General features: G+C 36.3%; 1 protein-coding gene across 1 annotated transcript in view; it reads right to left on the reverse strand.

Annotated features, from left to right (window-relative positions):
- LOC128554069 (sushi, von Willebrand factor type A, EGF and pentraxin domain-containing protein 1-like) overlaps positions 1-16,922 on the reverse strand; it is a 32,352-nt gene that overhangs the window by 4,701 nt on the left and 10,729 nt on the right. Inside the window, exons 4-12 of the mRNA XM_053535287.1 lie at positions 14,129-14,194; positions 9,290-9,455; positions 4,582-4,718; positions 3,838-4,026; positions 3,077-3,253; positions 2,502-2,753; positions 1,961-2,170; positions 1,371-1,556; positions 639-896 (exon numbers count right to left, since the gene is read on the reverse strand). Of these exons, the coding sequence (XP_053391262.1) occupies positions 639-896; positions 1,371-1,556; positions 1,961-2,170; positions 2,502-2,753; positions 3,077-3,253; positions 3,838-4,026; positions 4,582-4,718; positions 9,290-9,455; positions 14,129-14,194 (1,641 nt within the window). The remainder of the gene's footprint in view (positions 1-638; positions 897-1,370; positions 1,557-1,960; positions 2,171-2,501; positions 2,754-3,076; positions 3,254-3,837; positions 4,027-4,581; positions 4,719-9,289; positions 9,456-14,128; positions 14,195-16,922) is intronic.

Genomic DNA, 16,922 nt, shown 5'->3' on the forward strand with positions numbered 1-16,922 from the left:
AGCCTACTGACCTCAAAACAATAGGGGTCATCTGCTGGTCATGACCAACCTCATCATCAACTTGATTGATCCTAGGCGCAAGCGTTTTTAGAGTTATCATCTGGAAACTGCTCAATTGTTCCGAGTCATGGTGTTCTTGACCTTTGACCTACTGACCCCAAAATCAATAGGGGTCAATTGCTGGTCATGACCATCCTCCCTATTAACTTTAATGATAGTAGGTCTAAGTTCTAGAGTTATCATCTGGCAACTGTTTAACTGTTCCGCGTCACAGTGACCTTGACCTTCAACCTACTGACCTCAAAATCACTAGGGGTCATCTACTGGTCAAGACCAACCTTCCTATCATTTTTCATGATCCTATACTCAAGCGTTCTTGAGTTATCATCCGGAAACCATTTAACAGTTCCGGGTCACTGTGACCTTGACCTCTGAGCAACTGACCTCAAAATCAATACGGGTCATTTGCTGGTCATGACCAACTTTTAACTTTCTTATCAGCGTTTATGCTCCTAGAACAGTTGGTGTTCTTGAGTTATCATCCGGAAACCAATTGGTCTACGGGCCGATCAACATCTGCAAAACAATATACCCTCCCCCTCTTCTTCAAAGGGGTGGTGGGAGCATAATAAAGATACCCAGTACAAGATCCATTAAATTACAACGACTTTCGGGTTGTTCTCTCCTAGTCCGTGTATGTGTTGTTGGACCACATTCGATGCTCACATTGTCCACTTTGCAAGTTTTATTCTCCGGACATTCGGCCGTAATAAGTTCCCTAAATTCATTTAGGAATGTGGTTTTGTATTCCTGATAGTATTCAGATGCGTTTTCCGAGCATCCTTGTCCATAGAAATATACCCCAGCTTCAAGGATATAGTCAGGCCGCTTTTCAACTGAAATCATACAAACATTTTATATTAACTTTTTCGAAGAAATATACGTTTATTTATAGGATCAACATTCTTTAATAACTAAATATAATCAACAAATGTATCTACAAGGAGGTCTTTGGAAGCCTAGAACCAACAAAACAAAATAAAACAAGAAACTTGGTTCGGTGGTGTCTGTTAAATAACGAGAATTAAATGTTTAACACCCCCTCAGTCATACAGAAGCATTGAACGGACTCCATTACCTAAATATACCGAATCCATCAACAAGATACACCATAGAACTGATCCCACGCTTAAATAGCTACAGTACGAAGTTTAATTAAGTTTAGGACAATTTAAATGGAAGTTGCATGCTGTAATTCCAAAATATTACAAAATCTTTACTACTGACGAGAGAACAAATTAGAGTCGCTGTATTTCTAAATGTAACAAGTATGTATGAGTTTCTTTTTTTTTTAAATGATATATAATCACCAGTACATTCCGGTATTTGATCATACACCCATTCTCCGTTCGCACATGACACATTTCCAGAAAACTCGTACTGCAAATCAAATCCGTCATTACAGCTAACTAGTACCTTTGGTGATGTGTCGTTTTTGTATAATAATTTACCGTTTACTGGTCTATTAAGGTTCCGGGGACATGCTGGCAATGTTTCTGAAATTTATTTGAAGTATTCATGCTCGAAACAGTAAATCTGTTTACGTAGATAATTAATTGATTATGACTTTTATTGTAACATCAATATTTATACAATAATATGTCATTTATAATTTATTAGGCCATGTAAGCAAGACATATATTTCTAATGTCTTGTGTGGTTTTAGAAAAACAAACCCTACATGCAGCTTTGTTTAACATCCTGACTTGCGTTATCACATTTCAGCTTCAAAATTTAGCAAAAAACTAATTTACGGAGATAACTTTATAAATGACTGTCAAGATTCTGTCAATTCGGATAAATGTGTTGAATTCATCCAACAAAATCTTTGGTAACCGAGTACTTGGCTCTATAACCATTAATGCAAAACACTAAAAAGATGTAAATTGTTAAAACAAACCGTTGCAAAATGGTTTTCCGCCATGTCCCCAGTTCCACACGCCTTGCTTTTGTCCATTGTCAACACAAGTTACAGAAGGGTTACCTTCTACCTGTAGATTGTTTCGACAAGAGATCAAGCAGGTTGTTCCCAATATTAGTGTTGGTAATGAGCAATTGTATACCATAAAGCTGTCATTGAATGTTAGGGCCGGGTCCTCACATGTAACGACTGTCAAAAATGATAGTATTGATAATAATATCACAACGTAGCGTATTCAATGACCTCTTACAGACAAAACAAAAAAACAACTATCAATATATAAAGTGTTTTTGTGTCAAAAATATAAACAGAATACTAAGACAATTTTCTTCTATTTCTGTATTTATGATAAAAATAACCAGCCATGTATGATTTTGTTCTCTGCGGAACGGATACGGCGTTCTAATAAAAGTAGAAAGTCTCGTCAGGTAGGTATCTTCAAAGTTGGAGATAAATATTTCAAACAAAAGATAGTAATCATTCATATGTTCCATGAAGCATTCTTTGAATGCAAATATACCTTTTATGTGCAAATCCACCGTACACTCCGCAGATTCGTTTGATTCTTCACTGGACATTTTATATGACACTGTATGTAGTCCAGAATCTAGAATGTCACCTGGAGTCGGACCCTCAGTTTGATATATTTCTACCATGTTGTTTACAATAGCAGCTGATGTTGGACGCTGCCAAATTACTGCGACCGATGTTTGTTGTGAACCTGTGTAGAAGACTTGAGGCGAAATACAGCGTACAGCCAGAGGTTCTGGATCTAGATGAACCAAAATATAACAATCAGACTGTTACTAAAGTCTTTGGCCATCTGTTTTCCAACAGACTTATTTAGGTACTTACTGTACTAAAGCAGAACTACAAAAGAAAAAATGTTTTCTAAGGTAAAAGTTTGAAAGGAGCGCTCGTTGAAAAAGTAATCTTAAGCCCGCATAGTTCTGAACTGCGCTTTAAGATGTTTCACTATGAAAAAGGAAGAAAGAAAAATTGTCTTATAGAAAATAAATTTTCATACTGTCAAATAAATCGGATATTAATTTTTAAGTCTTTAATGCATCATCTTCAGAAATATTACTGACTTACATGTACAAGTTGTAGGCTTTGACCAGAACCCATTTGCCTGACAAGTCATATAAATGGGCCCATCGGCTGTAAACCCGCTCTTGCACGTAACAAAACAGACTGACTGATAAGCAAAAGTTTGATCGTTGCAATGCATGTTCCCATTTTCCGGAAAAGACGGCACAATGCAGTGAACAACTGAAATAAAACGTACTATTATTTCCCACAATATGTTGTAAAAATCATATAAATGACTCAGCAAAGTCGAGTGATATTATTTTATTTATTCTACAGCGTAGATCAAATTTTATAACTGTCACAAAAATAACAAAATTAATGAATGTCAACAATTTAAAATCGAGAGAAATTCATTAAAGGAAGAAAATGATGACTTAAACAAAATTATCCTTTATCCTTTATTTTTGGGGGAATAAATTTAAATTTGGTTTGATGTTTGATTCTATATCAGTGAAAAGTCAATATCTACGCTTTTGTATCCATAAATATATATATATCTGCTCTTTTAATAAAAACACTACTTTTATGTGTATGTATTCAACTTGATTCTGTTAGAATTTTAATATGTTATAACGAACATATCCATCTAAATGTATAAGAAATATTACCATTAAAAATGATCTTTCCAAACTATCGAGGGAGAGGGGGAATGAGCGTTATAGGTTTCTATCAGTAAATGAAAAATATAGCGATAATCACTCTGAATACTGCATTAACGTTTTGTTTTCTTTTATTTGTCTCTTCTAGTCTAATTTGAAATAAACCTTCACATGTTGGTGCAGGTGACCAGACGGGAAAGCTCTGACTTCCTGACTGACAAATGACATCTGCATCCCCAGTCATTACGTATCCCTCAATACATCTATATGTACATGAACTTCCTGGCATTAACCCATTTGTACATTGATAGTGACCATTTCCTACTGCCGCTGGCGCAGTGCACTTAACCTCATCTAGAAACAAAAGTAGCATATGAATTAAAGAAAAAGGTACCGCCTCGACAGCCTAGTGGTACAGCGTCCGCTTCGAGTGCGGGAGGTCGTGGGTTCGATCCCTGGCCGCGTCATACCAAAGACGTGAAAAACAGTAGCTCCCTTGCTTGGCGCTCAGCATTAAAAGGGAAACTGGTCTCTTCTCTCAAAGCCTCGTGGCGATGGAGCCCTTCAGGAATGAGGTTTCGAGAGTGATTAATATAAGTTGTAGAACTTCCTTCACAATCGAACTAAAATAAATTATGTTTAAACTAAAGAAAAGGCAAAGACATACTGCACAGCAGGGAGGGGGACCATCCTTGGCAAAGTGGTTATCTTGTGCAATAAAACTCACCCTGTTATAGAATCTACAGAATCCCTCGGACTACTTTGGTGTTTTCACCCTAATGCATTCAACCCCTTCGAAGATATTATAACACAAAACCAACCTGCATCGGACAATGCAAGCAGCGATATGGTGTATTACCCCGCAAATGACCACATAATTTTAAAAGATTAAAAATAAATCTTATATACCGTATACTTTAAATACGAAATGACAACTGTCTCTCATTTCTTCTTCGTCTGTTGCAAGATACACAATGTCGTATTTACGTCCAACAGCCGAACCGTTGAAATAAGAACCATTCGTACTACCAATAACTTGCTCAATTCTGCAAAGGATAAAAATAAAATAATACATTAAATAGAAACAAGTTATAAGACACGCCTTACTGAAATCTAAAAACACATGTACATTTTTGATTCATTGGCTGAAGGAAAAAGATGTATCACATGACAAAATATAACTTATACCATGATTTGCAAATATTGCAGAAGATGAGTCTTTTACGGGTATAGGTAGGATGTTGAATCTTTTAAAATAATTATTTCAAATCATTTAAGTCATACAAGATCAAAATGTACTTGTAAAAGTCTATTCTTAGGTTTAAATTGTGTATATTTTTCAGCGGACAAACAAAGAACTAAATACACGGTGTTTGATGCAAGGAAATAACTTTTCCATATTATCGTGGTCAATTAACGCTTCCATAACCGTGTTACAATTTAATGTAGTTCATTTAATGTAGGTTTATTTCGTAACTCAGAACTGAACATGCATGCTTCTGACTTTTAACTAGAAATAATCGTTATAAAAGTACAACACATACATTACATACCGTGGGCTTAGTGCAAAACGGTTGTAACTTATATGAGATAAAGAAGGAGTTACAACCGTTTTGCGCTAAGCCCACGATACATTACATACTGTGGAACGCCCAAGCTGTCTTATGTCGGGAAATTTCATGTTTTCATGTCAGAGTGTGGTGTTAACTTGTCAAGACAGTGCCTTATTATGTTAAAACACTATGTTATCGTGTCAATAACACAATCTTATAAGTGTGATGTTAACTTGTCTAAACAGCGTCCTATTATGTTAACTAGTCATGTTATCTTCTCAGTATGTGGTGTTAACTTGTTAAACAGCGTCAAGTTATCGTGCCAAAGTACAGTGAGATCATGCCTACAGAACGTGCTATTATGTTGAAAGCTAGACAAAGTCAAATGATACTTTAAGATAATTGCATAGCTTTTTACAAAATTTAGACACTATTTTGACAAGTTGACATCATACTTCGATATGGTAACATAGCATACATAATAAGACACTGTTTTGGTAAGTTAATACCAAACTTTGACAAAGATAACATAGACAGCTTTTTAACATAATAGCACACTTGGTAGAAAAGATCACATGGTGCTTTAACATGATAGCATGCCTAGTTAACATAATAAGATCTTATTTGAAGAAGTTAACATCACATCTTGACAATGATAACATAGCATTTTATCATAAGACATTGTAACGACAAGTTAATCAGACAAGGAAATATAGCTTTTTTAACATAATAGCGCACTTGATAGACAAGATCACTTGATGTTTTAACTAGAAGATGGTTTTGTAGAGGAGCGCATGTCTCCCAAAATGCGTAGTAGTAACAGGCAAGAAGTCAATAGGGTACAGGAGCAAAAGTGCAAGAGACACCGATGGTTGGCTGCAATACAATTTCAACATTCTGGGCTTAGTAACCACTAGTATTAGATTGGAAACAATTTTTCATGATCTGACCCATGTGGCATTGGCCATTGATTGAATGGTCTAAAAATCAATAGGGGTTAACTACTCTTAGTGACCAATCATGCTATGAAGTCTTTACAATCTGGGCAAAGTGGTTCTCAAGTTATTGATCAAAAAGTGTGTTTCAACTTTAGGCACCTGTGACATTGACCTATGCTCATGTGACCCACAACTCAATAGAGGTCATCCACATTGTAAGTCCTATCACCCTATGAACTTTGATGCTTGTGAGTCAAGTGGTTCTAAAGCTATTGATCAGAAACGATTTTTTAACTTCTGGCCCTCTGTGACCATGAACTTTGCTCAGTTGACCCAAAAACCTATAGGGTTCATCTAGTTTACATTTCCAATCATACTATGCAGTTTCAACATTCTGGTTCAAGCGGTTCGCAAGTTACTGAACAGAAACGGTTTTCCATGTTCAGGCCTTTGCAACCTTGACCTTTGATCCAGTTATCCCAAAAAATATTAGGGATCATCTACTTTGTAAATCCTATCACCCAAAGAAGTTTTAAAGTTCTAGATCAAATGGGTCTCCAGTTATTGATCGAAAACGAAGTGTTACAGGCAGATGGCCCCTGTGACCTTGATCTTCGATGGAATGACACCAAAACAATAGGGGTTATTTACAATGTCGTATTATCTTATTAAATTTGAAGGTTCTGTGTCAAATGCTTCTCCAGTTATTAATCGAAAACGGATTTCCATGTTCTGGTCCATGTGACCTTGACCTTTAATAAAGTGAACTAAAAGTCAACAGTGGTCATCTACCCTGCAAGTCCAGTTATCCCCTGAAGTTTCAACATTCCAGGTCAAGTGGTTCTCAAGTTATTGATCGGAAAAGGTTTTCAATATTCAGACCCCTTTGACCTTGACCTTTAACAGAGTGACCCCCAAAAATGATCACACTTTGACATGATAACATGGCTAGTTGACATAATAAGAAGCTACTTTGGCAAGTTAAAATCACACCCAGACATGATAACATAGCTTTATAACATAATCAGACACTGCTTTGACAAGATAACATGGCGCTCTGACATACTAACATGAAATGTCACAGCATAAGACAACTGCGGCGTTCCTACTGCACGAATCTATGAGTTACAAGTTCATTAATAGCACCTGCGCGATCTTAATATTATTTGTTCGGCAATGATTAGACGATAAAAGGCTTTGTTAGATTTGAAAAATTTTCCGTTAACAAATGAATACCTTATATCGTGGTAATTGTCTTCACTGCTTTCAGATAAATTTCAATGTAACTATTGACAAAAGACAGTTCAAAGGGCACAGTGTTTTGATACAATCTTGCAAAGGTAAGTTCACTAACCCTACTATTTTGCCTTGTAATTTCAAATACATTAAATGATTAAAAACATATAATTTATTTACGCATTCTTTCAAATAGACTAACCTTAGAGCTTCTAAAAAACCTCAATTGAACAGTCCTATCCACAGTTTGTGATATTTACATCGCTTCAACCAAACCCTAGTTTCGCCCCCCCCCCCCCCCCCCCCCCCCCCCGCAAAAAAGGAAAAAAACAACAACACTGAATTTTCGCTAGTTTCACTGTTTAGGTGAATAATTCAGTATCAGCGCATCTGTGTACCAAACAAATATTTGTATCAGTGAAAGGTTAGTTAAATACCAACAATATAGTGTATGTATAAGTTTGGTACACACACACACTGATGCTGACACATTTGATAAAATACGTTTTCAGGTGGAAAAATGTCTATACCCCACCCACCTGATTTACAGTAAGGTCACCCGTAAAACATGTTCGTTTACCGGTCAAACAATCGACATTATATGCCGTTTAGTGTTTAGACGTAAACATCCTTTCTTTTTAAAAGTTGAACACAAAAATATAATATTAAGAACTCGAATGAAAAATATTATAAAAGCCTGTCACGGATGTAGACCTACAGGCATGATATAAATTCAAGCTTTTAAGCATGCATTTTCATTTGGTTATACAGCATTTTGTTTACAATTACATGAACGTTTTAACACAGTAACTTTTCTGGTGACGCGAAAATATAACGCCGATATGTACATTTTGTAATTTTCCATAAGCACGCGGTCATTACCGAAGGACAATCATTGAAGGCACGTGCAGTTTTCCCGCCTAAATACAAAAAAAAAGAAACGTCTGCTTCCGGTTCTTTCAAGACGGCCCAATATTTGCTCATGTTCATTATTTTATCATTCACGTTTCCATCTTAACGTTCACATATGTAGGCGCGTTCAACCAAACATTAAGAAAATTTTCCGAACAATGTACGAAAATCTACTATATTGATCTATCAGTTTCTACTGAAATATGGTTTCGGAAGAATCTTGTTGAGTCATTAAAACATAAACGTATCATGCCCCGACGCCGACAAGACTTGTCATGTCTTTGCACATGATTTATGGAAATTTTGTCAACGGTTTTTGTGAATAATAATTTCACACAGTACATGTTTTAATAAACTTGTTTTAAAGGCACTGACCTCCAGATCGTACGACAACAAAAAGAAAAACGAGAAAAAATAAATATCAGAAAAGTATTGCTATATTTCTTAACCTTTTTTAAAAACTTAGATACTGACAGATTATATTATAGAAACACCTAAAAATTAGTTGTTTTTGCCATTTTTTCTATTCAAAATATCGGTATAGCGTAAGTAAACAGTTACTTACTGCCTTTATATTTATTTAACGACCGTTATGCGCATTTCCTCAGTGGCGTATTGGTCAGGACCGCAGAAAAAATCTTATTGCCGCGGCGGCCCGGGTTTGATTCCCAACTCGAGCATCTCTCTCTCTCTCCCTCTCCCTCTCCCTCTCCCTCCCTCTCTCTCTCTCTCTCTCTCTCTCTCTCCTTGGTATTTAAGACAGGTTAGAAACAAAATCTTGTGTTTTGATGTTCAATTCATGACCAAACTTGAAGCGAAAATCTGGAAGTCAGTGCCTTTAAATGTCTAAACGCTAAAGTAACAACTGGTGATCTTTTTGTCCACATACTGTTTAACGTATAATATCAGTGCTCGATTTGAACATCTGCTAAGATACAAACTGGAAGTAAATAAAATCCAAAAACTTCTAACGTGTACCTTGGTATTTCCCCGTTTCTGTCTGTAGCTAATGGTTCTGTCCAGAACACCTGAACACTAGTCTCTCCCTGAGATGTAACGTAGGAAGGCAAAAGATCCGTTGGTGTACATGGGTCTGGAAACACTGGAGGGAAATAGTCACTGGTATTGTGGCTTGGTGTATAACCTTTGAAAATGACAAAACATAATATTGATTACATACAATATTAACTGTGTCTGATTCATGTCACTTAAATGTACTCTCTTTGCATGAAAATATTATGCGAGTCCTGTCATAAACTACCGTTAATACAGAGGAATACTAGTAAACGTTATTTCAACAGGGTGGTCAAACCACTGGGTTTTTCTGTGTCGTACACACGGGAAAATATCTCGATTCAGCTAAGATTTTTAGCTCACCTGTCATATAGTGACAAGGTGAGCTTTTGTGATCGCGCAGCGTCCGTCGTCCGTCGTCCGTCGTCCGTGCGTGTTCCGTGCGTGTGTAAACTTTTGCTTGTGACCACTCTAGAGGTCACATTTTTCATGGGATCTTTATGAAAGTTGGTCAGAATCTTTACCTTGATGGGTTACGTGCGGTCAAAAACTAGGTCAGGTCTAAAAAATAGAAAAAGCTTGTGACCTCTCTAGAGGTCATATTTGTCATGGGATCTGCAGGAAAATTGGTGAGAATGTTCATCTTGATGATATCTAAGTCAGGTTTCAAACTGGGTTATGTCCGGTCCAAAACTAGGTCAGTAGGTCAAATAATAGAAAAACCTTGTGACATTTGTAGAGGCCATATTTTTCATGGGAACTGCATGAAAATTGGTCAAAAGGTTCATCTTGATGATGTCTAGGTCAAGTTTGAAACTGGGTTACATGCGGTCAAAAACTAGGTCAGTAGGTCAAATAATAGAAAACCCTGGTGACCACTCTAGAGGCCATGTTTTTCATGGAATCTGCATGAAAATTGGTCAGAATGTTCATCTTAAAGATATCTAGGTTAAATTTGAAACTGGGTCACATCCAGTTCAGAACTAGGTCAGTAGGTGAAATAATAGAAAAACCTTGTGACCTCGGTAGAGACCGTATTTTTCATGGGATCTTTATGAAAATTAGTCAGAACCTTTACCTTGATGATATCTAGGTTAAGTTTGAAACTGGGTCAACTGCGGTTAAAAACTAGGTCAGTAGGTTAAAGAATAAAAATCCTTGTGACCTCTCTAGAGGTCTTATTTTTCATGGGATCTGCAATAAATTGGTCAGAATGTTCATCTTCATAATAGCTAGGTCAAATTCGAAACTGGGTTACATCCAGTTCAAAACTAGGTCAGTATGTTAAATAATAGACAAACATTGTGACCTCTCTAGCGGTCATATTTTTCATGGGATCTGCATCCAAATTGGTCAGAATGTTCATCTTAATAATATCTAGATCAAGTTTGAAACTGGTTTACATGTGGTCAAAAACTAGGTCAGTAGGTTAAATAATAGAAAAACCTTGTGACCACCCTAGAGGCCATATTTTTCATGAAAACTGTATGAAAGTTGGTCTGACTGTTCATCTTGATGATATCTAGGTCAAGTTTGAAACCGGATCAACTGCGGTTAAAAACTAGGTCACTACGTCTAAACATAGAAAAACCTTTTGACCTCTCTAGAGGCCATATTTTTCAATGGATCTTCATGAAAATTGGTCAAAATGTTCACCTTAATGATATCTAGGGCAAGTTTGAAACTTGGTTACATGCAGTCAAAAACTAGGTCAGTAGGTCTAAAAATAGAAAAACCTTGAAACCTCTCTGGAGGCCATATTTTTCATGAGATCTTCATGAAAATTGGTGAGAATGTTCACCTTGATGATATCTAGGTCTAGTACAAAACTGGGTCACACGCCTTTTAAAAACTAGGTCGTTATGTAAAATAATAGCAAAACCTTGTGACCTCTCTAGAGGCCATATTTTTCAATGGATCTTCATAAAAATTGGTCAGAATTTTTATCTTGATGATATCTAGGTCAAGTTCAGAAGTAGGTCACATGAGCTCAAAAACTAGGTCACTGTCAAATAATAGAAAAAAAGAACGTCTTACTTAGTTCATGAGATAAGACATGAAAATTTTCAAAACTGTCAATCATTTTTCAACACGGAGAAATCATGCATTAAGGCTTTTTAAGATTTTCTCAGTTCTTTTTTAAACACCATCAAAGTCCAAGTGTGCACGTTGCCTACACATTTGGTCCGCGAAAAAAAAGTGTTGGAGAAAAGTATTGAGAATGTCTGGATGGCGTTTTCGTAGAAATGGTACTTATCTACGAAAATCTAAGGGGAACAACTCTGAATTGACTGATAAACTGCAGCCAACATAAAATATTGGTCAAAAGTGAAAAAAAAATCAGATAAGTCAGTTTTCCAACAACTGTTCCACGGGCTGTTAACACTGGCTCCCACTCCTTGTGGAGGTGAGTTGAAACAAGAGGGCCATAATGGCCCTATATCGCTCACCTGTCATCATTGCACTTATGGACAAGAAGGTCAAAAAATCATAATCAAGATCAATCAAAAGAATCATGAGAAAATATAGTTGAAATTTTCTTAAAGGTACAGATATGTCAAAATACACCTATAAATTGGAGGTACCACCACAGGAAAGTGGTCTCGGTTTTTCCCTACGGCCAATAATAAAAAAGTTATTAAATAAGCTATTTATAGTAACATAAAAGTGAAGTAATTAAAACAAAAATAAAGAAGAATCTGCCAAATAAAAACAAAAGCACTGCAATGCAATGCAAATGCAGAGCAATATACACACAAAACAAAGTCATATGACGTTTGACCCCTAAGTGTGACCCTGACCTTAAAGTTAGCCATCCGAAACATGCGCTCTGCACATCGTTTCGATAAGGTGAACATTTGTGTCAGGTTTCTTTGAAATCCTTCAAGCTGTTCAAGAGTTACAGAGTGGAAGGGAAATTAGTAACCACCAGACAGACAGACAGACGGACACGGAGGCGTTAACGTAATACGTCTCTTAGGGCGTATAAAAAGGAATCGAGATCTTATGGTGATACAAGTTGTGTGCAAGTTTGGTTTAAATCAAATCGTAAATGAAGCTGCTATTGTGCAGACAAAGTCAAAATAGCTAATTTTGGCCCTTTCAGGGGCCATAACTTTGGAACCCATTATGGCATCTAGCAAGTTCAAGAAAGGAACCAAGATCTTATGGTGACACAAGATTGTTTCAGGTTTGATTAAATTTAAGTCATAAATAAAGCTGCTATTGTGCAGACAAGGTCAAAATAGCTAATTCTGCCCCTATTCCAGAAAGGAATCAAGATCTTGTGGTGATCCAATTTGTGTGCAAGTTTGGTTAAAATCAAATCATAAATGAAGCAGCTATTGCGCAGACAAGGTCAAAATAGCTAATTTTGGCCCTTTCAGGGGCCATAACTCTGAAACCCATCATGGGATCTGGTCGGTTCAAGAAAGGAACCAAGATCGTATGGTGACACAAGTATTGTGCAAGTTTGATTAAATTCAAATCATAAATGAAGCTGCTGTTGTGCAGACAATGTCAAAATAGCCATATTTGGGCCTTTCAGGGGCCATAACTCTGGAACCCATCATGAGATCTGGCCAGTTCAAAAAAGGAACCAAGAACTTATGGTGATACAAGTTGTGTGCAAGTTTGGTTAAAATCAAATCATTAATAAAACTGAAATTGTCCAGAAAAAGTCAAAATAGCTAATTTTGGCCCTTTCAGGGGCCATAACTCTGGAACCCATTATGGGATCTAGCCAGTTCAAAAAGGAACCAAGATCGTATGGTGATACAAGTTGTGGGCAAGTTTGGTAAAGCTGCTGATGTGCAGACAAGGTCAAAATAGCTAATTTTGGCCCTTTCAGGGGCCATAACTCTGGAACCCAAAAAGTGAGCTGGCCAGTTCTAGAAAGGAGCCAAGATCTTATGGTGATACAAGTTGTGTGCAAGTTTGATTAAAATAAAATCATAAATGAAACCACTATCGTGCAGACAAGAAATTGTGGACGGACGACGGACGAAGGGCGATCACAAAAGCTCACCCTGTCACTACGTGACAGGTGAGCTAAAAAGAGCCAGTGATACTTCCGAGGCGTCGTTAATGACCGGAACTACACGAGAAATGTAAACAAAGCCATAGGGTGAGTTTAGTTTTTATTTTCTGTGACAAACTTTAGTTCTTATTTAAAAAAAAAAAAGGGCAATGCTATTCCACTCAGAATTGGTTAAACTTTTTATGTATGCAGGTCGATCTGCAGAGCGAAGGCATTTCTTGACGTGAGAACTTTTGAAAGTTGTGAAATAGGACAAATTAAACCGGAAGTAGAAATATGTCTATGTATTTCGCCCTAATTTACATAAGTCCGAGATTTCAAAGTCATCGTTCGGATGCTGTTGAAAAGAATGTCTTATTACTGTATAGTCTACGTGATATGTTGGCGGATTACTACCGTCTATGTGTATTTTTGGCCAAGATGAGAACCCAGCGACACAGAGAAGGCGCTTAGAACCAGAGTGGGAGCCAATGAACATTTAATATCTGGGTGTTCAGCGCTTTTAAACTATTAGCAAACAATCTGCTTTCCTTCAGCTGCATTTAGATATATATCTTGTCACTATACGCTTTTTATATTATCAAAATAAGTCAATAAGAGATTGTGAGCAGAAATGTGACCTGAATCAAGCGATTTCCCCGCGAGTACGATTCCGAAATGTAAGGTGGGTTAGTCACAATATGCACAATTAATATAATAAATTATTTGTTGAACTCTTCACTATGATTATAATGGAATAGGGGACATATTGGAGAAAAACTTACAGAAATATTCACAAGTGAATGTACCATCGCCCCACAAAAGGGGCGTATTTTTCTTCACAGCATCGTCTGAAAGATATGAAAAACATCATTATTTTGTATTAATTTCTCTATGCATACTGATTTTTAATATAATCTGTTTTGATTAAAAACATGTACTTGTTCAAATAGGTCTGAGATGAATTTATATGGTTAAGTATAATTAATATTCTATTTGATTTTCTTGTAATATTTTATGTTCATGTTATCTCCCCGTCTAGGGTTGAGTACCTGACCCTAAATGTGCGTGACCACGCCCTAGATAGGTATACGATTCAGTTCCGTATACTTATGGGAGACATTTTCTATTAACAGAACATAAAGTCCTTTTCTGTATGACAGTCTTAAAATAGATTTATAATGATCGTTTCTATTTATAACATTGTGAAGTCATTCTTGAAATAGAAAGATGATGTCATTCTTAAAATAGAATTAAAATGGCCGCTGTGCATGACGTCATTCTCGCGCATGCGCACTCCTGGTCCCCAAACCGGCCATTATTCTACTAGTGTAGATCTTGATCAGACCGCACGTCTGTGCAGTCTGATCATGATCTGCACTGTTCTTTTTAGTCAGTATCATTTTTGTAAACATCCATTTTGAAAGTTAATGGTACTGTCAAAATTGGAAGATAGACAAATTTATTATAGAAATTAAGTAGGATAAGGAGGCTTCATTAAAGAAGGCTTGTGACAGTAACATTGTTCATCATCATGTAGTAGCAAGGTGTCTTACCAATGTACATGAAACTATCCTGGTAGGTCGCAAGTTGGAGTCTTATTGTTTTTATAAAGGACATCCGCTAATTATATCAGCTACTCTCCAGAAGAATGTGAGTAATTTAAGTTGGAGGATAGTGCGAAATACATTTGAGGCTCCAACTTAGAAAGGCCATCGGACATTTTCCTGTTCAGATTGCCTATCCAGTTAAGTAAAAACTGACCAAGGGCTAGACTTCTGAAATTGCACAGGAAGGATTGTTAAAGACTATCTTTTGATACATTCGACTAAATTTTACAAATTCGTGAACAAAAAAGAAGACTTTGCAGACATTTCCAATTCTAGTTTCTATTGAAATATGAACAATAATCATTTTTACGTTTAAAACATGTTTCCCCCCAGTGACGCAACAAAATATTTAACATGGCTTTGTAAGTAAATATTATATATGTATGCTGCAAAAATGGTACTTGGTCACAGGGTGGAAAGTGTTAAAAACACTACATATAGGATGTCAGCAAATGAATTTTACATAAAATATTTGACAGTTATTGCATATGTTTCTTAAACCTTACATACCTACAGCTTTTTTCGTTTTTGTAAATATTTCAAGCATGGAAAACAATATAATAAATAAATAGCGGACATAGAAAGTCAAGCTTGAAAAACAGACTGATCCTGATTATTATATCTTACGATTTTTTTCAATCAGGCCTGTTGCCTCTTAATAATCAAAGTCCATCGATTAAGTGTCATCAGGATTGAGACAACTGCGTCTGTCGCAAGTCATAAACCAAGCAAGTGGCTTAAATTTATACTAGATGTATGTCTTCAACCTAAACATGACAAAGTGAAATAGACGAACTTCTATGGGAATAGTGCCACTGTGGTGCGAATGTCTTTTGCCTTTGTTAAAGAGATATAGACGAACTTCTATGGGAACTGTGCCACTTTGGTGCAAATACCTTTTTATCTTTTGTAGGACACAATTATGGCGCACCTAGAAATCATTTTAAGAACAACCTTTGCTTTAATTCGAACCAAAGAACCACTGGATCTAGCATCCTACTCTGTAACAGAACTTCATTAGACTCCAGCACCTAAACTGACCCTGGTGCCTCAAGAACTAACACTGATGCCCCAGGAACTAATACTGACGCCAACACACGTCTGAAACGTATTACGAAGCCGACCGAAATACTAGTGACGACTTTCAAAGAACTAACAGTGACACCACAAGAATATCTACATAAATGTTGATAGTTGCTAGTGAAGTTCTGTTCCATTGATATATTTGGACAAATCGGTATTTTATTACTATATGAATTGTTATGTTGTTTTATTCTTTTTTGTATTTTTAGTAACAGAAATATTAACATTAATATTTTTGCTATATATTAAAAGATATAGTCTAAATGTACATGACTCTGTGGCGTAGCCACTATTATATAAGCACAGCAGGACTGTGCCTACAGATAATTTAGGAAACTGAAAAAACTAAACACACCAAAAATGCAATATTAAGAGACCTTGAAACGAGCAAACGATGTATCCAGAACGTGCCCAAAAGTGTCATAAAATGCTTAAACACAGGCACCCATGAACCCACAGTGGTCTAGGTTATGTCCTACACCCCTCCTTTAAAACTGAAAAAGGCCAGCTTCGCAAATGTTTCTCAACATTTTTTAGGCCGGCTACATGTATTCAATATTTAACCCTCTCTATAATACCCGGTAAGTAGATGTATAGACCAACAATAGGCCAAGGTCAATGCATCAGTTGTCATGGACACTCGGGTGGAAAGAACTGAAGTACAGTTGTGTGACCAAACGTTTTGTTCCACTTTTATTTTTTGCTTTTCAGTTATTTTCAAAAATGTTAATAAAACTGATAATCTGCATGGCAAAAGTTTATTTATTGTTTTAAAACATTTTATAATAGATATACCTTAAATGCATATGCTTTTTTCACTAAAAATACACATTTTAAATTTTTCAAAAAATATGACCCTTAGTCACAAGCTGTTCGAATTTCAAGA

Source organism: Mercenaria mercenaria, unplaced genomic scaffold, assembly GCF_021730395.1.
Source record: "Mercenaria mercenaria strain notata unplaced genomic scaffold, MADL_Memer_1 contig_4688, whole genome shotgun sequence".
Lineage (NCBI taxonomy): Eukaryota > Metazoa > Mollusca > Bivalvia > Venerida > Veneridae > Mercenaria > Mercenaria mercenaria.